Source organism: Vulpes vulpes, chromosome 1 (genome assembly GCF_048418805.1).
Source record: "Vulpes vulpes isolate BD-2025 chromosome 1, VulVul3, whole genome shotgun sequence".
In the NCBI taxonomy this organism is placed as follows: domain Eukaryota; kingdom Metazoa; phylum Chordata; class Mammalia; order Carnivora; family Canidae; genus Vulpes; species Vulpes vulpes.
The window spans coordinates 115,152,819-115,178,170 of NC_132780.1; the positions used below are offsets into that span (position 1 = coordinate 115,152,819).

A 25,352-nucleotide genomic window follows, 5' to 3' on the forward strand; every position below is an offset into this window, starting at 1 on the left:
ACAATAAGACCATTTCATCTACATTGAAAATCTCTTGTTCTGTGTAGCCACCTTCAAGAATTATCTTAGCTAGATCTTCTGGATAACTTGCCGCTGCTTCTACATCAGCACTTGCTGCTTCACCTTACATTTCTGTGTTATGGAGATAGCTTCTTTCCTTCTTTTCCTAAACTTCATGAACCAATCTCTGCTAACTTCCCATGTTTCTTTCAAAGCTTCCTCATCTCTCTCAGCCTTCATAGAACTGAAGAGAATTAGGGTCTTCCTCCGGATAAAGCTTTAAGGAATGTTGTGGCTGGTTTGATCTCCTATCCAGACCACTGAAACTTTCTCCTATCAGCAATAAGCCTGTTTTGCCTTCTTAGTATTCATGTGTTCACTGGATTAGCACTTCTAATTTCCTTCAAGAAATTTTTCTTTGCTTTCACAACTTGCCCAAGTGTTTGGCCCAAGAGGCCTAGCTTTGGATCTGTCTTGGCTTTTGACATGCCTTCCTCACTGAGCTTAAATCATTTTTAGCTTTTGATTTCAAGTGAGAAACATAGGACTCTTGCTTTCACCTGAACAATTAGAAGCCACTGTAGGGTTATTAGTTGGCCTAAATTCAATATATATTTTTTTATTTCAGGGAATAGAAAGGCCCAAGGAGAGGGAAGAGAGGCAAGGGAATGGCTGGTTAGTGAAGCAGTCAAAACACACACTATATTTGTCATTAAGTTTGTGGCTTTATATGGTTATGGTTCATGGCTCCCCTAAACAATTATAATAGTAACGAAAATCAATGATCACAGACCATCATAACAAATACTAATGAGAAGATTTGAAATACTGTGAGAATTACCAAAATGTGACACAGAGACATGAAATGAGCCAATGTTGTTGGAAAAATGATGCCAATAAGATTGCTCAACATAGGATTGCCATAAACCAATTTGTGACAATCAACAGTATCTGTGAAGTGCAATAAAATAGGGTATGCCTGTATTACTTTTATGTCAATTATTACTTTTTTGGTTAATGGAGCTGAAATTTGTGTCAAATTTATAATGAAGGAAATCTTGCTTTGCAATTGATCAATGTTTTATGATAGGAAAATATATAATTAGAGGATATGTTACAACATTGTGACAGTTCTTGGTGTTTGTCTCCCTGATATTCATTTTTCTCTTCTTCCTTATTAGTCAAATCCCAATTATTCACAATAGCAATGTGACCATCTAAAAACAATAATCCTCAGGGCACCTGGGTTGGCTCAGTCAGTTAAGCATCTACCTTCAGCTCAGGTTATGATCCCAGAGTCCTGGGATGGAGTCCCAGATCAGGCTCCCTGCTCAACAGGGAGTCTGCTTCTCCCTCTCCCTCCCTTTCTGCTCATACTCTGTCTCTCACTTCCACTCTCTCTCGAATAAAAAAAAAAATCTTTAAAAAGAGTAATCCTCCCAGACTTCCACATGGCCACACAGCATAGTTGCAAATAACAAAATGCAAGCAAAAGTTTACAGGATAGTGTGGCCATTATTTTCAAAATGTCAATTAGTTTTAAAATTTAAAAAACAGCAGAATCGACTGGAAGAACCTTTACCCTTTGCCCTTCTATCTTGTATTCTTCTCCCCTTTGCCCTCCCAGAACATGTATGATGGTTATAGATAATTGCAGATATAATAAGTAGACATAAAAGAGATAACATAAAAATTGTAATTCACTTTCATTCTTCAAAATTTACACTTTCAATAGTAGTTAATAAACCGTCTTACCAGAAGAGTTAGAAAGTAAGAATGTGCTGGAAAATCATGATTATAAACTATATTTGATTAAGGCTGAGATAAAAATAATGTATTACAATATTACTCACCAAAGAAACCCAGAACTTCCCTGGCTCAGAGTAAAATCCACAGAGGATGTGACAGGGGGTTGATGGAATAAAGATTTCAGGTAATGGCTCCTCTGCCTCTACCTCTTCCTCTTCTGCGTGGAATTCCTTTTCTCCATTTCCTCCCATCTCTGCTGCTAGCTGCTTCCTCCTTTCTTCCTTCTGCTTCTCCTTCAACTCCTTTAGTCTCTTTCTCTTTTCTATTTCTATAAATCGCTTTTTCAAGAGACATTAAGAAGATATAAAAACAACTGTAAACCATTCATTCATGGTGGTTCCTTCAAAGAAAGTGGAAGGAAGATAGGGTCCCAGAAAAACTCACAGCTCTGATGTAAAATAATGTCACTTAAAAATGATTATCCATTTGGAGATGTATTTTATCACTAACATTTTCAAATAATTTCTGTATTCCCCCCTTCAATCCTAGTTTAAAACTTATTTTCTTATTTTTTTCCTAATAAAGAAGTTAAAGTTTCTCCCAGAGGCTATCACTGTCAGCCCACGAATTAGGTAGATCAAAATAACTCCTGAGGAAAGTTGTTCCTATTTTTAATAATACTATGAGTTAGACCCCATCATTTCTTTCAAATGATTATTTCAAAAGCCACCTAATACTGGGATCCCTACCTCCCATATTTTATCTCTTTGTTCTTTTTTATCCCTCAGAATTATCCTCCTAATTTATATGATCTCATCACAGCAACCCCTCCTCAAAATCTCACAGTGGGAGGGGTGATTGAACAGCTTCTGTACAAGAAAACAGAAATGAAGACACAGCAATAAAGGGAACCTCCATCCCCAAATGCTGTGAACTGCAGTGGGCGTTGAAAGTACTGAGAGAGCAGGAGCAGATCTGCCTGCCCTGGAACACAGGATAAAAAGGCCAAGGTTTAAAAGAGCAACTAGTATATAAAAGAACCAACCTTAGAATCACCAAACGGCAGGGAGCTGCTAGAAATCTCTGCAGGTCAGAAGGGCTGGTGAGCACCATTGTTTATGCTCCCCCTCCTCCATGAGAGTACAAATGGGGGAATCAAGGTCTGGACACCCTCCCCGGCCTACCACATCAGTGAGTCCTAAGCACCTAGCCCCCACTAACCCCAGCAATCCCATGAAAGAGGATCCAGGGAGCTATACACCAGGACACCCCTGGATAGTGATCACTATAGCTCCAGGTGTCACACCAAGGTGACACAGGTGCAAAGCATCCCTGAATACTCCTGGTCTATACCAGTTTTGCCTCCGGCAGCTTACTAGAGCACCCCCAACACAGTGCTCTGGGACCTTTTGGCTGATGCCTGCTTTGGCCCCAGCTATCCCACCAGGATGCCTCATGTACACAACGCAGGCCTCCATCAGCCATGGCTTCCATTACCCCTCAAGGACAGCCCCTGTGCTGCACACCCAGGGAACCCTACAGCTTGTACTCATTTTACTTTCACCTGTCCTGTCAGGGTGCCCTCAGTGTGGAATGCTTTTAAACACCCTGGCTTGTACCCATTTCCACTTTAGCTGTCCTGCTAGGGTATCTTCTATATGAAAAGCTCAGGGACTCCCCAGCTTATATCCACTTTAGCATCAGCTGGCCTGACAGGCATCCCTGTATAGTATGTGGTTGGACACCCTGGCCTGTGCTGGCCTGTACTCATCACCGCATCAGGCCACCCCTTGGATGAGTGTCGCAGGACACTCCAGCTTGCACTGACTTAAGCTTCAGCTGGCCTGCCAGGGCACCCACTCCACATAGAGCTCCAAGATCCTCCAAACCTGCACCTAATTCAGTCTTAGGTGTCCTGCCAGGATGTCCACTGCATGAAGAGCCCCGAGAACCCCCCCCCCCCACCTTGCACCCAATTTAGCTCCAGCCATCTCACAAGGTCAGCCATAGTACAGAATGTCCTGCAACCCCCAATCACACCAGCTGTAGCTCTAGCCAGCCAGAAGTCATCTCCAAGTATACACAGGGGAGACCACACACAAGGCCATTCCTTCAAATTTAGGAGAAGTAGCTATTCCACCTCATTCATAGAAACATAAAAGTCAAGAAAAATTAAGAGACAGAGGAATACATTCCAAAAGAAAGAACAAGAAAGGGGCAGCCCGGGTGGCTCAGTGGTTTAGTGCCGACTTTGGCCCAGGACCTGATCCTGGAGACCTGGGATCAAATCCCACATTGGGCTCCCTGCATGGAGCCTGCTTCTCCCTCTGCCTGTGTCTCTGCTTCTCTCGCTCTCTCTCTGTCTCTCATGAATAAATAAATAAAATCTTTAAAAAAAAAAAGAAAGAAAGAAAGAACAAGACAAAATCTCCAAAAGAGAACTAAATTAAAAAGGAGATAAGCAATAGGTTTAATAAAGAGTTTAAACCAATGATCATAAAATGCTCACCAAGCTGGAGAAAAGAGTAAAATAACTCAGTAGGCCTTCAACAAAGATGTGGAAAATATAAAAAAGAATCAGAAATGAAGAATACAATAACTGAAGTGAGTGCGGGGGGGAACTACTAGAGGGAATCAACAGGGTAGTAGATACAGAGGAATGGAGAAGAGATCTGAAACATAGGGTAATGGAAAGCACCCATACTGAACAGCAGGGGCAAAAAATCAGGATAAGTTAAGAGATCTCTTAGACAACATCAAGCCAACAAACATTCACATTATAGGGGGGTTCCCGAAGAGAGAGAGAGACAGAAAGGGGCAGAAAACTCATTTGAAGACATGCTAGCTAAAAACTTCACTAATCTGGGGAAAGAAACAGACATCCTGGTTTAGGAAGCACAGAGAGTTTAAAACAAGATGAACCCATGACACATAATAATTAAAATGTCAAAGGTTAAGGATATATAGAGAATTATAAAAGTAGCAAGGAAGAAGCAAAAAGTTATGTACAAGGGAAACCCAATAAGGCTATCAGCCAGTTTTTCAGCAGAAACTTTGCAGGCCAGAAGGGAGTGGTATTATATATTCAAAGTGATGAAATGAAAAAAAAAATCAAGAATACTCTACCTGGTAAGGTTATCAAATTCAGAATAAAAGGAGAAAAAGTTTTCCAGACAAAGAAAAATTAAAGGAGCTTATCATCACTAAACTGGCCTTCCAAAAATGTGAAAGAGATTTAAGTAGAAAAAAAAGTCCATAATTAGGAAAAAATTATGAATTAAAACATGTAAAATATGACATATACATAAAATATGGAAGGGGGAGTATAAAAAAATAAGTTTTTTTAATAATGTGTTTGAACTTAAATGACATCCACTTAAATATAGACTACTATATACTTAGGATGCAACATATGAAACTCATAGTAGCCACAAGCCTATACTAGATACACAAAAAATGGAGGAAAACACCCAAGCATGACACTATACACTGTCAATCACAAACGAAGAGAACAAGAAAAGGAGGAACCAGGAAGAACTACAAAAACCAACCAGAAAACAATTAACAAAATGACAATAAGTACATATGTAATTACTTTAAGTGTAAATGGTCTAAATTCTCCAATCAAAAGATAATAATTTTTTAAAAGACTTATCTATATGCTGCCTACAAAAAACTCACTGCAACCCTAAGGATCCATACAGACTGAGAGTGAAGGGATAGAAAAAGATATTCCATGTAAACGAATGCAGAAAAAAAGCTGGGGTAGTAAAAGTCCTATCAAACAAAATAGACTTTAAAATAAAGACTATAAAAACAGATGGAGAAGGACATTATATAATGACAAAGGGATCAATCCAATAAGAGAATATGACAATTGCAAATATCTATGTGCCCATCATTGGAGGATCTAAATACACAAAGGAAATAGTAACAGATATAAAGGAAGAAATTGTCAATACAATAATAGTAAGGGACTTTAGCACTTCGTTTACATCCAACATAGATCATCCAGGCAGAAAACCCATGAGAAAATAGTGTCTTTGAATGACACATAAGACCAGATAGACTTAATATATATAGAACATTCCATTCATAAACAGCACAGTATACATTTTTTCAATTGTACATGGAACATTCTCCAGGATAGATGATGTCAGGCCACAAAACAAGTCTCAGTCAATTTAAGAAGACTAAAATCATATGTTTCTTTTGAAATCACAACACTATGCAACACTATACAACACTATGAAACTAGAAATCATGGGGCACCTGGATGGCTCAGTGGTTGAGCATCTGTCTTTGGCTCAGGTCATGATCCCAGGGTCCTGGGATCAGGTCCCATATCAGGCTCCCTGCAGAGAGCCTGCTTCTCCCTCTGCCTATGTCTCTCTCTGTGTGTGTAATAAAATCTCTGTGCCTATGTCTCTCTCTCTCTGTGATAAAATCTTAAAAAAAAAAACAAACTAGAAATCACAAGAAAAAAAAGTGGAAAAACTACAAACACATGGAGGCTAAACATACAGCCAATGGGTCAATGAAGAAATCAAACAAGAAATGAAAAAAATACGTGGGAGACAAACAAAAATGTAAACAATTCTCCAAAAGCTTTGGGATGCAGTGAAAGCAATTCTAAGGAAGAAATTTTTCAACAGTACAGGCCTATCTCAAGAATAAGGAAAAGTTCAAATAAACTACCTAACCTGACATGTAAAAGAACTTTTAGAAAAAGAACAAAGTCCAAGGTAAGAAGGAAGGAAGGAAATAATAAAAATTGGAGCAGAAATAAATGGCATACAGACTTTTAAAAAATAGAAAATACCAATGAAACCAAGAGCTGGTTCTTTCAAAGAAAAGCAAAACTGATAAAACTTTAGCCAGACTCATCAATAAAAAAGAGAAAAGATCTAAATAAATGAAATCAAAAATGAAAAAGTAACAAACAACACCATAGAAATACAAGAATTATAAGAGAATATTGTGAAAAATTATATGCCAAAAAACTGGACAACCTCGAAGAAGTGGATAAATGACTAGAAACATACAATCTTCCAAAACTGATTCAGGAAGAAAGAGAAAATCTGAACAACCAATTACTAGAAATAAAATTGAATCAGTTATATTTTTTAAAAACTACCAAAAAACAAAGCCTGGGACCAGATGGATTCATAGGTGAACTCTACCAAACATTTAAGACTTATTACTTCTCCTCATCAAACTATTTCCAAAAAATGAAAGAGTATGGAAAGATTCCAGGTACATTTTAAGAGGCCAGTATTATCCTGATACCAAAACCAAAGACAAGAAGAAAGAAGGAAGAAGAAGAAGAAAGCTACAGGCCAAAATGCCTGATGAACATAGAAACAAAAATCCTCAACAAAATATTAGCAAACCACATTCAATAATACATTATCAGGATCATTCACCATAAGCAAATGGGATTTATCCTTGAGATGCAAGGATGGTTCAATATTCACAAGTCAATGTGATACACATTAACAGAACAAAAGATAAAAATCATATAATCTCAATCGATACAGAAAAAGCATTTAACAAAATTCAACATCTGTTCATGATAAAAATTCTCAACAAAGTGAGTTTAGAGAAAAAAAAATACCTCAACATAATAAAGACCATATGTGAAAACCCATGGCTAATATCATACTCAATAGTGAAATAGCTTTACCTCTAAGATCAGAAATAAGATGAGGATATTCACTCTTGCCACTTTTATTCAACACAGTGCTGAAAGTCCTAGCCACTTCAATCAGATGAGAAATTAAAGACATCCATTTTGGCAAGGAAGAAGTTAAACTGTATCTATGTGCCGATGACATGATACTATACATAGCAAACTCTAAAAACTTCATCAAAAAAATTAGAAATAATAAATGAATTCAGTCAGGTTGCAGGACACAAAATTAATACACAGAAATCAGTTATGTTTCTATATACTAAGAATGAACTAGCAGAAAGAGAAATTAAGAAAATAATTTTATTTGCAATTACGCCAAAAGGAATAAAATACCTAGGAATAAAATTAACCAAAGAGGTGAAAGACCTATATTCTGAATATAAAACATGATGAAAAAAACTGAAGACAACACAAATGGAAAAATATTCTATGCTCATAGATTAGAACAATTAATATTATTAAAATTTCCATAGTGCCCAAAGCAACCTACAGATTCAATGCAATCCCTATCAAAATTACCTATTAAAAATTCTGTAATTTTTATAGAACTGGAATAAATAATATTAGAAGAAAGGAAGAAGAAAAGAAGAAGAGAGAAGAAGAAGAGAAGAAGAGAAGAAGAAGAGAAGAAGAAGAAGAGAGAAGAAGAAGAAAAGGAGAAGAGAGAAGAGAGAAGAGAGAAGAGGAAGAAGAAGGAGGAGGAGGAGGAGGAGGAGGAGGAGGAAGGCAGCGCTAAACCGCTGAGTCACCCAGGCTGCCCCAGGAGTTCCTTCTACCACATCCCTCCAACACACTGCGTTCCTCATTTTCCATTCTTCTTTTTCTGAATATATTCCATTCTGTTCTTCATTTTCTGAAGACACCAGAAACTCTTACAACTCTGCCTTCCCTCAGGATATTATTCCGGTCCTTATCGCCTTCCTCTCCTTTCTCATCCTCTCAAAAATTCTTCTCTCTCTCTCTCTCTTTTTTTTTTTTTTTGGTACTAAATGTCCCTTCTATGTAGTCATCTTTGATCCCCTTTCACCCCTCCATCAAAATCATATATTTGTTTCACTCCACACCCCTAAAATTATTCTCTTTGCACTGTGATCTTAGTATCTGCTCATTACTGCCTTCTAATACAGTCAGCTGCTTCCTACCAGCTTATCAGCTCTCCAAAGTCAGAGTAAATGTCATCATCTTCTATTTCATCAGCACTTTTATACAGTGGAATATTATTCAGCCATAAAAAATGAAATCTTGCCATTTGCAATGATGTAGATGGAGCTAGAGAATATTATGCTAAGTGAAGTAAGTCAGTTAAGGACAAATAGCATATGATTTCACTCATCCGTAGAATTTAGGAAGCAAAACAAATGAACCTAGGGGGAAAGAAGAGAGAGGTAAACCAAGAAACAGACTCTTTGGTGGGGGGTGGGGGGAGCTGAGGGAGAGGAAGAGAGAATCTTAAGCATGCTCCATACCCAGCATGAAGCCCAGCGTGGGGCTCTATCTCACAATCCTGAGATCATGACCTGAGCTGAAATCAAGAGTCAGATGCTTAACTGACTGAGCCACCTGGGCACTCCCAAGAAACCAACTCTTAACTACAGAGAACAAACTGATGGTTACCAATGGGGAGGTGAGGGAGGGAATACGTTAGATAGGTGAGAGATTAAGGAGGGCACTTGTTGTGATGAGCACCAGGTGATGTATAGAAGTGTTGAATCACTATATTGTATACCTGAAACTAATATTACACTGCATATTAACTGGAATTTAAATAGAAACTTGAAGACAAAAAGACATGTTATATTCCAAGAAAAAAAAAACTTATTAGAAGATAACGCTTCAAGGATATCTCATACCAGAGTCTTAGATTTGACACTTGAGAAATGAAAACATTTTATGTGCATGTCTTTGATTTCATAGGAAACAACATCACGATTTTCCTCTTCCTCTTTTATGGTTGGATACGGAGTTTCAAGAACATAGCCATTCTCACAGATAATCAGTAAAGTACTGTCAGGCTAAAAAAAGAAAGATTAACATATCATTTACATTTAGGTGAAGTTTTAGAATTATTAACACCTATTATTATCATTAATAAGTTAAGCGTTAATATTAGATTTAGGATTTGTTTCTTATTGATGCTGCAACATGTTTTCTGAGCCAAAAATACAGCTTGAAATATGTTAGCTCAATAAGCAGAATATTAAAATTGGGACTGCCAAGGAAAATGTGCAGTGTGTGGATGGCATATCCAGTTTCAGCAGCCTTTGGTGGATCATTCTTTATCTGCCCAAGTTCATTAAATGTGGATGTTCCCAAGGCTTTTGTTTTGTTCCCTCTTTTCCCCTCCATAAACATTCCCTTGGAAATCTTACAGCCAACCTAATGCTTCATTCCCACTCATGCACAATTAGATTCCAAATTAATTAATCTCTCCAGGCCAGATCACTCTCTTGATCTCCAAAATCACATATTTAATCATGTATGGGAAGTCCCCATCTTGATATTCCATAGACCCATTATTCAAAATATTTCTTCACTCAGTCATATCATTCTGTAATTATTTATTATGTATCTACTCTGTATTTGGCATTTTGTGGTGGGCTAGGGGTAAAATTGTAAAAGAAAAACACAGTGTCTGGTGCTAAGGAGCTTACTTCCCTCAAGAGAGCCTGTCATTTAACAAATCCTATAAATAAATGTAAAGTATAACTGCAACAAGTGTTACAGAGATGCTATAAGAGCAAAGGAGGCTGAGAAGATGGTATCTAACCCTCAATGTGGAGGAGGAGTAAGGATAATTACACAATAAGTTATGGGAAGGTTTGAGGGAGTATGCTATACAAAGGAAATATCATGTATAAATATCCTATGGCGAATATATTTCACTTACAAGGGAGTTATGGGCTTGGGTGGTATCACCTAAATCAAGAGAAAGAGAAGAGAGATTGGGACAGAGCCTTAGGGAAACAATACTCAGCAACTGTGTGAAGGAGGCTGAAAAGGAATGGCAAGATGTAGAAGAGGGAACGAGGAGAGCATGATGTCACATATGTCAAAGGGAGATGGTATTTCAAAGAGAAAGTAAGGGTCAACAGAGTCAAATGATGCCAAGAGGTCAAGAAAGACAAGAACTGAAAATGTTAAATGGATATCACTGGTGTCTTTACAGAAGATGATTTGGTGGAGTGATGAACCTAGAAATAGTTAAAGAGTCCATAGGAATAATCAATCCTCTTGGAAAAGTCAGAGGAGAAAGATGTGACAGTAACTACAGAAGAACAGAAAGTCAAGGAATTTACTTTTTGTTCATGGGAGATACTTAAACATATTTAAATATTGATGGAAATGGTCCAGTAAACAGGTGAGGTTACATTTATACGATGGAAAAGGGAAAATAAGAAGTATGAAATCTTGAAAAAAGTGGGATAGAGTACAACCCAACGGACAGGAGATGGAATGGGACTTTTGGGAAGGGAGAGGGCATCTCTATCATAATAAAGGGAAGGGGGAAGGTGGATGCAGAAGTAACGGGACTTTATTTGGGGTAGTAGGAAGGTGAAGGATTCCTCTGCAGCTTTTCCTCCTAAGGACAAATCGCCAACAGTTTGCATGAGACTTAGAAGCCAGACAGAATGCTGTGTCCTAGAGCTTTAGGGATTCTTGCAAAGATGAGGAGACAAAAGTTGAAGTTCAAAGCTACAAAAACAATTAGGACTTGAGGGGATATGATCCCAGAGAAAAGGGAAATGCAGAAAAGTGAGCCTGACATTCTGCTGGGCCTTTGCTTTAAAGCATTTACATAACTCTAAACTTTGTGGGAATGGGGTTTGTTACTTTCCTCCAAATGGCCCATTATTTTTCACTTCATTTTCATTTATCTGAATGCTTTTATGTGTAGTATTATGTCTGCATCTAGGATATCAAAGAGGAAGCAAGGATGTTTATGATGCATAATCAAAGAAGCTTGGTGAACCAATGAAGGGCAGGGTGGTTAGAGGTAGGGAAGAGACTGGAATGATTCTCAGGATTTTCTGGTTAGAGCAACAGAAGAGAACAGTGGTCCCAGAACAACGCAGGCAAAAGAACATGTCTTAGGGAAACTCACGTGTTTCATTTAGACAGCTCAAAACTATCCCCAGAAATTCAAAAGATCACCAAATTTTGTCAATTCTACCTCCTCTATAGTTCTTGTCTGCAGTCTTTCAAACTCTGGTCACATGTCTGGAGCACAGTTGCCCAATAGATCCACCTGCCTCTAATCTGCCTCCTCTACAACTTCACACTATTGCCCAAAATGATCATGGTGGTAATCACGGCAGGCAGAGGGATTCATTTTTTAAAAATTTTTTTATTGGAGTTCAATTTGCCAACATATAGCATAACACCCAGTGCTCATCCCACATGGCAGCGGGAGGCAGAGTGATTCTGTGTGTACATGTGATGCATCCTTATTGGAAACACAAATTATAAATAGTGGACAGAAGTTTAGTGCTTCCAGGAAGGCAGGAGATCTGACCATTGAGAGCTTGTGGAAGCTAACAGCGATGGCTAGTTGGACAACTGAAATATGCAGCCTATCAGTTACACATGGTAATTTACCTTTGTCCCCCATCTTTATTGAAATAAAATGGAAATATAACATTGTATAAGTTTAAAGTGTACTACGTGATGGTTCAATACACGTACATATTGTGAAATGAGGGTAACTTATTTTGACATTAGTAATTCCCAAATAATAGAAATATAAGCACTAACTGGCAGCACTGCCTGAAATAACTTTTGAACTATGTTAGGGGTTTTGGTCTCTTACGTCTATTTTTAAAAAAAAATTCTAGCTTCTTATTTTGAAATAATTATTGATTCAAGGAAGTGGCAAAGATAGTACAGAGAGGAATCATATACCCTTCACCTAGTTTCTCCCATTGGTTACCTCTTATACAACAATATCGAAACTTGGAAATGACATTAATATAGAATTGTGTATAGTTCTATGTCATTTTATCACATGTGTAGATGCATGGAACCATTCGCCACAATCAAGATGCAAAACTATCCTATCACCATAAGGATCTTCTTCAATATACCCCTTTGTAGTCACAATCACCCCCTTCCACCCACCATTCCTAACTCTTGGTGTTTTGGCTTTGAATCTTGAGAAATGATTAAAGGATGCCCATAATATCACACATTGTGTTCATGTTTTAACACAGAGCTCCCTTTGCAGCTTTCATTTCTTTCACCCAAACCACCTGCACTCACCCTTCTCTCCAAGGACCCAAATCCTACCATTTCCTCAAGATTAAGGTAAAATAATACAAAATAACAATTTATGTTAACTTATTCCCTTCTTGAGATTTCCCTAATCTACATTCACAGCACATATGGCCATACTGATATTTTAGTCACAAATTCCCTGTGAAACCTTGTATTGTTCTGTGACCGTTCTTTTTTTTTTTTTAAACATTATCTTTTATTGTTTTTTATGATAGTCATACAGAGAGAGAGAGAGAGGCAGAGACACAGGCAGAGGGAGAAGCAGGCTCCATGCACCGGGAGCCCGACGTGGGATTCGATCCCGGGTCTCCAGGACCGCGCCCTGGGCCAAAGGCAGGCGCCCAACTGCTGTGCCACCCAGGGATCCCCAGTTCTTTAACTTCTTTTTTTTTTTTTTTTTTTTTTTTAGTTCTTTAACTTCTTAAATAGGTGTATTTTTTTTCTTTTTCAAGAGATATTATTTTGTATTGCTTATTAAATCCATCATCAGTGCCTAGCAAAGATGAAAATATGAGTCTTTGTTAAAGTTTTTTCCAGATACTATTTTGTCACAGTCCTTTTCCTTAGGAGAGTTTAAAGCAGATTATAGATGTTATTTCAATAATTCTGACAACACTTCTGTGCAGTTCAATAAGTATTATTATCCTAGAACCCAGGACAGCACCTGGTTTAGACATTCAATCAACATTCAGATGACTAGGTTAAACTTAGGGAAATTAGAGGCATCAAATGAGATCAGGACTTAATCCAGATCACTTTATTACACAGTAGTTGAGATTTACACACAAAGACAAATAAGAATTACTTACATGGGAGTTTGGAGACCATATTAACTGGCAAACAGGTCCAGGAGTAGTAATATACCCTATGGGCTTATAATCCTTTTCTACCTCAAAGAAGAAGACAGTTTGATCTTCACTCTAAGAAAAAGAGAAATATCCAACAAATATGGGGTTTTTTGAAATCTATTCCACAGAGTACAGAGCAGCACTTAAAAGCTATAGTATACATATAAATATGTATATTTAAACCCACAACAATCATATATCTCAGATTATTCTTGGAAAATTATTTCAAATATTTGCTTTATTTCCCCCATGGGAACATTTGACAAACCAAGTGTTCCGGGATGTGTTTCTGAAAAAATGATCACCGTACTTGTCCATAGATTAACTCACACAAAAAAAATTCCACAAAGTATATGCTCACCTATTAATGCATTAAAAATGTATATGGTTATTCTCTTCACTTATGGCAATTCTATATAAGAACATGCCTATGTTTTATGTATTGATTATACATGAAACATGATCATAACTCCCAGCTGAAAATTTCTATTCATTTGAAATAAGCATTAAAACTCAATTTGTAAGAAAATTTTAAATTGTCATGCACAGACTATACTGAAAGAATATGAACATAAAGAAAGCAAACTATGGATTTTTCTCTAAAATGTACATTAGCACATAAGTTATCATCAAGTAGGAAGATGAATAAGGTAATTTTAACCATGAAAGCTCAATAGGAAACAAAAGGAAATGTAGCACTCACCCCTGTAGCTAGAATTTCTCCATCACGTTCATAAGCTAAAGCAGTGACACGAGCAGTATGGGGTTTGAAAACCTGCTTCAAATTAATATCTGCATCAGATACTTTCTTCCGTCCTGCAAAAACTGTGAGCCTTTTTGGATCATAAAGCTCAAGAACTCGAACAACGCCATCTTCGAATCCTACAATAATCTGTGCTCCATTGTAGCTTACCTTGGATAAAAATTAAATGTAACAAATTCCAAATTAGTTGATTAAGAAAGGTACACTACATAACAGATAACTCTGTATTTTATTTAGCCAAATGATTTAATATTGACTGCTCATTGGTAATTCCTTATACCACTTTCTGAGTAAATAATGGCAATACAAACACTTGAGGAGCAAATGTTGGTGGAATGTCTGTCTACCATGTGCCAGGCACCTATCACCAGCAACTCAAGGGTGAGCTATAAACAGTTTGTTCCTGGTTTCATAGAATTTAGGTCTAGTGGGAGGACATCATAAAGATGAGTGTAAAATATGAACAGAAATTAATGCTAAAGGAAAGAAACAATCTATGAGGGCATTAAACAAAGAAAGTGGACCTAGACGGAGGGCTTTCTTAGGGAAGAGATGGTGGAGCTGAGACCAGAAGGATATCCAGAAATTAAGTTCAGGAAGATGGGAGAAGTATTTCTGGGAGAAGACATAGCTTGTGCAAAGGTCGTGTGGCAGAAGAGAGGCTAAAGAGGGAGATAAGCAAGCCCCAGGTCACAAAGTGGCTTACATATCACATTAAGGATGGTCTTCATCCCAAGAGCAATGGGAAGCCATTGAAAAGTTTTTAATTGGGGGTTTGGGTCTGTGTGTAGGAACTGACATGATCAGATTTGCTATTTCAGAAAAGTCATCTTAGCTGCAAAACAGAACTGAGATGGCTTAGATAGGATGCAGGGAGACCTTTAAAGAGATTGTGGTCACTTGGTCTGAGGTAGCATCACGGAGAGGAGAGATATGGGCATAGCTTAGAGAGAGCTATAATGGCCCTATTTGGTGACACCTGAATATGGGGGAGGGGAGCAGAGGGAGGGGTCAAAGATGACTGAGACATTTACTGAGATAGGAAACAGTGGAAGGGAGCCAAGTGCATGTGTGGTTTGTTGTTGCTATTATCATTTTGGAGGGGACTGATTGGAGGCCAGCAGGGTATCATGAATCTAGTGTTGGACATGTTGGGTTTGAGATCCCCTGAAGATCTCAAAATGGGGAGGACATATAGTCTGCAGCTCAGAGAAGTCTGGGCTGGAGAAAGAAATCTAGCAATGTCTGAATATACTAAATCTGCTGTCTTGGGAGGCATTTATGAAAAAGGCGAGAGCCTTGATATTCTTTAGAACAGAGTAATCATTGCTGAGGCCTAGTCATTAGGAGAGTCTTGGCAATAGGAAAACCGTACTCCGTTCAACTCCAGTTGAATGTTGTTCACTCAATACTTGCTGTGTGTCTAAATGTACCATAGAGGCACTAGAGATTCAAAGAATAAAGAGTAGTTGTCACCCATGAAGAGCAGTCTGGTTGGAAAGAGACATAAAGCAATTCATCATAGTACATTGTGATAAGGGTCATAAAATTGGTATATACATAATCCTTTAAAAAAAAAAATCACAGGGATCCCTGGGTGGCTCAGCAGTTTGGTGCCTGCCTTCGGCCCAGGGTGTGGTCCTGGAGTCCTGGGATCGAGTCCCACGTCAGGCTCCCTGCATGGAGCCTGCTTCTCCCTCTGCCTGTGTCTCTGCCTCTCTCTCTCTCTGTCTTGCATGAATAAATAGATAAAATCTTTAAAAATAAATAAATAAAAATAAAAAAATTAAATTAAAAAAAATCACAGAGAAAGGAGTACCTAGCTGTGTCTGAAGGTAGAGTCCCACAGAGTGCTATGCACAGGAGAAGATGTTTGACTTGAGCTAAGTCATAAAGATATGGAGTTTTCTAGAGAAGCAAGAGGGTGTAAAGAAGGGGCATTTCAATTCTAGCGTGCTATTCAATGATCATTACTTGCATAGGAGGCTGAAAAAGGAAACAATTCTATGGACATTGCACAACCATCTGAATAAATGATTTAATTACATGGCTGTATTTTAAATACTTCAGGGAAGAGTGTAAGTGAAGGGGGATGAAGAGTCAGTCAGGTTCGGTAAGACAAACACTCTATGGTTTCTCCTTGTTCTAACCTTATCATTGTCCTACCTCTATTCCCTAGCCAGAGTTCTCCTTCTGGTCTTGATTCCATCATGAAATTCTCCTCTATTCCAGCCATTTCTGCCTTTATTTTGGCCCTGGAACATTTTCTCTTTGATTTCAACCCAAAACAGCAAGGATAAAACATTCTCCAAATACTCCCATGATATTTTTAAAACATAGCTGCAAATTCTTTGGCATGCCTCCCAAACAGAGATGGCAATTGGGTCCCTCCTCTCCTTGAATCTGAGTGGAACTTGTGATTGCTTCACTCAACTGAGTATGGTACAACTGACATCATGGGACTTCCAAGGCTGGTCCTACAAGGCCACCAGCATTGGCCTGTTTATCAGAACACAAGATCTTGGAGCGCTGAGCTGCCATATAAGAAGTGTGTGACTGCTGTGAGGCCATCATGCTGTGACAAAGCTCGAGCCACATGAAGAGGTTATTATGTAGAGAGGTACTCCTACTGACAGCCCAGCTCAACCCAGCCTTCAACCCAGGTCCCAGACTGATGATAAAGAAGCCTTTATGTGATTCCAGGCCTCAGACGTGATGAACCAGAGACAATCCATTCCTGTTGTCATCTGTCTGATTTCCCAATCCAGAGCATATGAGCAAAATAAAATGACTGCTGTTTTATGCCACTACATTTTATAATGGCTCATTACATAGCAATGGATAACTAGAACAACTCCCTATCTCTGCCTAGATTTTTTCCCATAGGTCGTATCATTATCTAACATATCACATATGTTATTTATTTTTCTTTATTGTGCATTTATGCCTCCTCTCTCCCACTAAAGTGTAAGATGTATGAGGGCAGGTATTTTTGCCTTTCTGTTCATGCTCTATTCCCAGAAGCTAGAAAAGATCCAGCACCTTACAGGCATGCTGTAAATATAAATAGAAGAGTTAGGAGTCTTTATGTTCTGTCTCCCTTCCTGATATTTCCCAACATTTCTTTTCCCTTCCTTTATATTCCCTTTCACTATTATTCATATTCCCCAAATGAATGAGAACATACACTGTTTGTCCTTCTCCGACTGACTTATTTCACTCAGCATAATACCCTCCAGTTCCATCCACGTTGAAGCAAATGGTGGGTATTTGTCGTTTCTAATTGCTGAGTAATGTTGGTAAATTGAACACCAATAAAAGTTAATATAAATAGAAGAAATGAAATCACAGTGAGATAAAGGAGAGATACACAAAGTTCTGTTGAGTAATTATTTTATAACATGGAAGGATTACTAACCTGCTGATGGCATAAAAATAGATTTTCATTAAAACAGGACCAAAACAACAAAGCAAGGTCATGATACGATTTCTATCATATTCTGAGTGAATAAACTGTTTATCCTTCTCTAATGTCGAGTCATAAGACATATTTCAAAGAAATAGCACTGATATACCGTATATATCAATAGATTCCAGTAGAAGTTCATTATCATTAACTCACCAGTCGGGGCACCCAAGCAAGGGCAGTACCTCCTTGTTTGAATTTCATCTGAGCCAAAGGAGTTTTGCTGGCAAAATCATAGATTCGAACAGAGCCTACAGAAAGATAGTTTTTTTTTTCTTAAATAACTTTTGCTCATTTAACATGTTAAACATTATAACAAGAAATTTCATAAATAAATCAACTAATAATCTATTAGGCTTTCTTTACTCAAAAATTTACATATATATCCTCAAGCAGGTAATTTGTAAGCGTGGACAATAAAGAAAACAATTGATGACTGACTCAGATTAATTTCACCTTGCACAGCCCACAAAAGATTCACCATGCATCAGAAAGGAAGAAACAAGGTGAAAAAAATAGGGAAAACACAAATGTGGATAAGACCAAAATGAATGGCATCTTCATGAGTAACTGACTATGTCCTTCAAACTTTCACAACAACCAAGGCTGCTATACTTCAGTTCCTCTGCCCTCCACAAAAACCCACCTCACTTGCATCAAGAGACTTACCTTTTGGAAAAGTTCTCAAATGCTTTTCATCAAACACATATAAAATTTTGTGTGGAAAACAAAAAATCACAGATCTATTTTCATTTAGAGTTCCTACTCACAATCCAAGGCAGTAGTGGCCATAAGGTAAGTGAGGGGAGAGACTGCCAAGGCTTCGATGGCTCCAGAATGGAAGGAGAAGAGGCAATCTGGATCTTGGGTCTGATAATAAAAAGACAGATATCCTAGTAGATCTCAAAGATTAGTTAAAATCAAATTAAGGTCAAGTTTTTAAAAATATAACTAGAGCCTAATAACACATGTGTGATTTTATCTGAATAGAAATTTTTTAAAGCATAATAGGCTAGGGCACTTGGGTGGCTCAGTCAGTTAAGCATCTGATTCTTGGTCTCGGCTGAGGTCATGATCTCAGCGTGGTAGGACCAAGCCCCAAACTGGGCATGGCACCTGCTTGAGGTTCTCTCTCTCCCTCTCCCCCAGCTCTTCCCCCATCTCTAAAATAATAATTTTTTTTTTCTTAAAAAAAGCAAAATGGGCTAGAAAGAGTGGTGGACTTTAGAATTGGGAGAAACAGTACTGGCTTGAAGGCTTTCCATTTCTTCACCAGTAAAATGAGGTGATGGCAACTGTCTACCTGTTTATCAGGGTAGCTGTGAGAGCAGGAGATGATAGAAATGAAAATACCATTAAGTTTATGGCAACTGTAAAGCACTAGATAACATTGGGCATTGCTATTGCCACTTTTCTGGTAAATTTTGTTGAGATAGTTCCTTTTTTTTTGCAAAATCAGAGAGGGAGATAATACATTCTCAGGACTAGGACATGTTGGACAAGTTTTTCATGAGAACAATGATCAAATATGGAGAAAGAAAGAGTATCTTTTAAATAAGGAGAATAATAGACCTTTGTTATAAAAATTAGGGAAAAATAAGAAAAATGAACAACTTACAATATTTGAAAAACTAAGGTCAAGCTTCCATATGGCTCCACTGGCATCCTAAAAAATTAAATACCTAATATTAGTTTATTATTTTTAACTTATATCAAATGAAAGGAATTTTCTTCCTGTGATTTAGCTAAAGGAAAACAATAATACCAAGAGCTTACATGTTTTAAAGTATGATTGAAATTTAACAAAAGCAACTTCTATATATATATATATATGTATATATATATATATATATATATATATATATATTAGAACACACAATAAATGAAACATATTCATAATACATGTAGTCAATTTAATATAATAAGAATGCTAATTGGTTTTCTGTGTATCAAATACAGGTCAACTAAATACCAAAATTCAGGTACTCCTGGTTGACATATCAATAGTAGTCTTAATAGTAAAATGGACTTACAGTCACAATAAATCATGTAATTATTTTAATTTTATGTCCAGGTAACTTAAAAGAGCCAAGAGACAAGAACACAACTTACCTGAGCCAACCAAAAGTTACTTCCAATTTCATTCATTTTTATCATAGAGAAGAGTTTGACATTCTTGCCTACTTGAAGCTCATTAATGGGCTCGATCTCTAACAATCCAGTCTCATCAATAGAATCAGCAGTGTCTACTGTCTCAAAATCCCAGATCTTATAAATAAAGAAAATACTTTAATCAATCAGTAGTTTCTGAATTTATATTTTCTATAAGAAAAGGCCCTGATTTTTTTCCCCAAAAGTCGTTTCTTCTTGTTTCATGCAAATTAGTGAATAGGTGTAATGAGAACACCAGCCAAAATATGTCCCCTGAGATATTGCTCCCAACTATGGGGATAACAAATTTCCTTTATATGTATGGAGATTAGTGAGAAAATACAGCCTAGTAAGAATTCTAATTTGCCTAAAGTAAACGTTATGTCAAGGTATCTGTCAGGTCTTTCTGCATATAAAGTGTCTGTAAGGAGTAAATGGTTCAGTTGTTCAGGGAGACACTATAATGAGCCCTGTTTTGATTTTATCAGTGGGCCCCTGGAAAGGGGAAATGGGCCTTCTTAATGGTTCAACCACAGTCTTCATTATAAGCAGAGAAAATGGATGTAGATGAGGTCCTTTATGAGAAAATGTGTCTCGTTCTTGATTTAGACTGTACCATTCAGGTAAGGATTGTTGTTCCAGGACAAGAGAAGAAAATGCTATGGGAAGCATGAAGGAGCACAATTTCACAAGGCAAAGAGGTTGAGAAGGACTTCCTCTGTGAAGTGCTAAAGCTCACCCTGCACGGATCAATTAGCACACCCCACCCTGTTAACCCAGACTCAATAACTCAGCCTTTGGGGAGGGTTGGTGTTATCCCATAGACTAGCCTCATGGGGAAGAAACCCAGATCATAGATTGGACTAACTCCTGGGAGTTGGGGTAAGTTTTTCCTAAAGGATTAGATGTAGAGATTTACTTTGTAAAAGACTAAAGAGATTAGCATGAAATTTTTAAAAGAAGCCAGTTTAGAAATTAGTGCTGTTCATGAAGGGACCCTCTGTGAAGTATTTAACTTCTTTTCTCTTGAGGTTTCCTTCTAGTTGGTATTTTGACATTTTGGGGTGGTATATATCTTGGAAGCATAGCGAATATACTAGGACAAACAAAAGGACATAAACATTTCCCAGAACAGTAAGTGGTATCTAACAAAATAATTTTAATATGGTAAATGTAAAAAAAAAATGTATACTTGGTCTCAAAAAAGCCAATGGCAAGAAGACAGCCTGGGAGAGAGATGGCTTAAATAATGTATTAGACATCATAAGCTCAGTAGGGATCAACAGAATGACCAGACTATTTTTAAAAATATAGTCTTACCTCTCAGAACAATACTTCCTATAGAATGCCCAGAGAATATTACCACTTTCTTATGAAAAGTGTCAGTAGGAATATGTACCATGAGGACCACGAGGCAAATCACCAGCCTCCAGGTTTGCCAGCAACAGCAGGGTATGTATATATGAATGTGGGAGACAACCAGGAGCACTTAGATGCTGAAGCAGGGTTCCAGCTTAGCCCACACTATGGACAGGACAGTGTCCATAGGTGAGGACAAGTGAGCTCACCAGTGTCAGGAGCAAGGAAAGGGGAGCATCCATGGGCAAACCCTATCAGCTCACTTTTGAGCATATTTCTAATTGATAACCTCAAAAATAAGAAATGTTTGGCACCTTGGCTAGAAAACTCCCCATTCATACTGTGTATTTTGTTTTTTTTTTGTTGTTGTTTTTTTTTTTTTCATACTGTGTATTTTGAAAGGTCATCTGTATCCACAGCTTATATTCTGTTAAAATAGGTTTTCATGTTCTGAAACTACTATTTCAAAAACAGAATCAAAACAACGAAAGGTCCCCTCAGAAAATGCACGGCTAAGATGTTGTAAATTAATTTTGACTCAAATTTAAATATTTACTACAAGGAAAGCATTATTTAAAATGGATTGGCCTGGGAGCAAATGACTCCTCGTCTCTTTCATAAAGTGACCTTCGTGAGAAAGAAAAATCTGATCAAACCAACAGGGAAGGTTTTGATGTGGGTGCTACTGACCAAGTGTCAAGAAAACTTACCCTAATACATCCATCTGCCCCAATGGTGATAACTTCGCCCTCATCCAGCACTATTTGGTTAATGGGACCCTGATGACAAGACTTCCTTGCAGCTCGACAGAGCTCAACTTTGATGAGGCCGCCTTCCCACAACAGCATGTTGCCCCACTCTGACCCAGAGAGCACCTGGCAGGTACGCAGAAAGGAAGGAATGTTCATTAAACCAGACAAACGTGGATATTTATGCCTCAAATAGCAGGTGAGAATTCTTTTTAAAGATCATATCTCTTGATTATAAAAGTAAAAAAAATAAATATGGAAAAATAAGAAACCTAGAAATAAAAATTCATTACTTGAGAAAAAAAATCACTAATCACGTTTGAATGTATTTCCTGGCATGATATAAAATCCCAACATAGTTTTACATCATTGTGATTAGGCTGTCCACTGCTGGTAATTTTTCAAATATATCTGTAATAGCTTCCTTTGTACATCTCTTAAAGCCACAATCCAGTAACAGAATTACCAGGTCAAAAATTAGAGACGTGTTTAAACACTTGATAGGCGAGAGTCTACTTTTTAAGAGTGATAATATCAAATGTCACAGGATGTTTAAAAAATTATGAGGCCATTAGTGAACTCAGCAGATTATAGCATAATACTATCCAATTTCAAACAAGAATAATCACCTGGGATCAGCTCTTATTAATCCATTTAATCCAGCGCTTCCCCGAGAATGTACCACCAAACACTAGTTCCTAGGTGGCTTAACTGGTATTAGATAATAAGCCATACTAATTAAGTATTGACTCTGCCAAGTGCTGCTTGAGCATTTTACATATATTATTTAATCCTAAGAACCCATATGAAGGGGTACATTTATTGGGGGTACTAAATACAGTTATGCAGGTTGGGCACTTTACTTTCCCAGAAAAGACAGTTATCCTCATTCACACAAAGGAATCATATGGGCCAATAGGAGCCCCAAGTATTATTATTCCCATTTTACAAAGGGGAACGCTGAACAGAAGAGTTAAGTAACAAAGTACCCATAGCAGTCAGGATTTGAAACCAGGAACCCTGGCTCGAAAGTTCCTGTCCTAACATGCCTCACAAGGCCTATGCTTGGATAAACAAAAATCAAACAAGTTTCTTATCTCTAGGACCCCTAGGAGACTTTAACATAGAAGTGTCCATTGGAAATCACTGAGAGGAATTTCTAGTTACAAAGGAATTTGACCCAGGAAGTCCTCTTTTCACAGAGCTTCTGTGCAGGCTAATATTCTCTGGGCGGCTCAGATCTAATTCTTTTCTGCTGGCTCCAGGATTCTGCATTCCACGTCCCTCACCTAGACTAATTTGCTCAGTCTTTCTGTCTCCCCAGTCTACTCATCCTATCCATTCTACCTGTTTCACCTACTATTAGACCTCAGCTCACTTTTGATAGTCTTTATTTAGCCTTGCTTTCTTCCATCCAGTGACAAAACCACCCAAAGCCACCAACACCTGGCAGGCAGGCCGGTCCTTCTGAAAGGTCACTCGCGTCTAGCTTTCTTTTTCCTTTTGTCCTGAATAATGAAATGAAAGTAACATCTTCCTTCTTGGTTTATCTCCCTGACTCCAGATTTCCCTTCCCCCAATTTGTTTGGCATTTTTGTGACCAGATTGATAAACAACTTCATTTGCAACTCTACTCTTCCGATGTATAATAGCTCTGCCCAGCTGTTAAAATGCCTTATACATAGGACCCAACTCTACTTCTCAGCCTAATTTCCCACCCTTTCCCAACATGAATGCTCTTCCCTAAGTAGCCCTCCAAATATAGGATATTTATTCCTAACTCTAAACATTTCCGTTTTAAAAGGAAAAGGCGTCTCTCTTTTTTTATTTTTAATTTAATTTAATTTTTTTGGCATCTCTTTTTAAAATGGCTTCTTTTCTCCCCTACACATACACAAACCCTACTAAACCTGTTAAAGATAGATCTTGTGACATGTTTTGTTGTGTTTTTTTTTTAAAGATTTTTTTAATTAATTTATTTATTTGAGATATAGAGAGCAGGGGAGGAGGAGAGGGAAAGGAGATAATCTCCAGCACACTCCACACGGAGCACAGAGCTGGATCCGAGGCTCAATCCGGGACCCTGAGATCATGCCAAGAGCTGAAACCAAGAGTCAGATGCTAAATTGACTGAGCCACCCAGGCGCCCCATGTGGTATGTTTTTCATAATCTTTATATCTGCTTAATTCTTATGGTATTTAGAATTTGAAGCTAAAATTATCTATGATCATTTTATAGGTTTGGGTATATATTTAACCAGCATCCAAAGTTTTTTATTCCTTATACACAACATGATTCCAAAGTGAGAATATCTACTAGGTAAATGACTAGTCCATTTGGTTCCTCAAAGTAATATTTGTATGCTGGCATTTACTTATAACTGAGATGTTCACAAGTAATGCTATATAACTTCTCCTGAAAAGAAGCCAAATACAATATTAATGGAAAACCGATCCATTATTGAATCCATTAGTGGAAAATTGATCCAATATTAATGGAAAACTCATCTATCCATAGGCAATATGCCCATAAATTTTGTAAGAGGAAGAGAGAAAATAGACTAACAATGTTAAAGAATAAACTAGGAGATTAAAGTCTCAGTGCATCTGTAGGCACCATTGTAAAGTGGCTCAATCTCCCTAAATAATAATCTGACAATAAAAACAAAAGCCACAAGATTGTATACAACCCTTGAGCCAGTAAGTCCTCTTGGAGCATCATGACAAAAGAGGAGGGTAAGGTAAACCTTATAAACACTGCAACTCCATGACATAATAAAAAGTGACAATATGTCAATAGGTCAGTATATTAAAAAGGTTACATACTTTATATATGTGTACAATATTTAGTAAACATAAAACAATGACATTTACATGTGGATTATGACAATTCCCTGGAACTAAATTAAAATTGATCATCTGAAGAGACAAAATTAAATGTCCACCATATTTACAATTATAGCCTCCATTATTACTATCATTGGCAGTGCTTTTTAGCTTTCCTCTTGTGTTGTTTTAAATTTTGTTTATTGAAGTTCGATTTGCCAACATATAGTGTGACACCCAGTGCTCATCCTGTCAAGTGTCCACCTCAGGTTTTTTTTAAGATTTTATTTATTCATGAGAGACACAGAGAGAGAGAGAGAGAAAGAGAGAGAGCGAGAGAGAGAGGCAGAGACACAGGCAGAGGGAGAGGCAGGCTCCCCTCATGGAGCCCGATGTGGGACTCAATCCTGGGATGTGGAATCACGAGCCAAAGGCAGACGCTCAACCACTGAGCCAAAGGCAGACCCTCAACCGC

At 37.7% G+C, this 25,352-nt stretch overlaps 1 protein-coding gene across 5 annotated transcripts in view; it reads right to left on the reverse strand.

The window, feature by feature from the left end:
- CFAP44 (cilia and flagella associated protein 44) overlaps nucleotides 1-25,352 on the reverse strand; it is a 124,786-nt gene that overhangs the window by 71,902 nt on the left and 27,532 nt on the right. For 4 of the 5 annotated variants that reach the window (XR_011994687.1, XM_072723148.1, XM_072723155.1 and 1 more), the window contains 9 exons: nucleotides 22,013-22,177; nucleotides 19,905-20,060; nucleotides 19,411-19,458; nucleotides 18,563-18,662; nucleotides 17,949-18,043; nucleotides 14,267-14,476; nucleotides 13,525-13,635; nucleotides 9,295-9,456; nucleotides 1,854-2,087 (listed from right to left, as the gene is read on the reverse strand). Coding sequence is in view for 4 of the 5 variants with exons in the window: in XM_072723148.1 (XP_072579249.1) it covers nucleotides 1,854-2,087; nucleotides 9,295-9,456; nucleotides 13,525-13,635; nucleotides 14,267-14,476; nucleotides 17,949-18,043; nucleotides 18,563-18,662; nucleotides 19,411-19,458; nucleotides 19,905-20,060; nucleotides 22,013-22,177 (1,281 nt within the window). In the remaining variant the exon portion in view is untranslated. The remainder of the gene's footprint in view (nucleotides 1-1,853; nucleotides 2,088-9,294; nucleotides 9,457-13,524; nucleotides 13,636-14,266; nucleotides 14,477-17,948; nucleotides 18,044-18,562; nucleotides 18,663-19,410; nucleotides 19,459-19,904; nucleotides 20,061-22,012; nucleotides 22,178-25,352) is intronic. The other variant, XM_072723153.1, reaches the window with a different exon arrangement.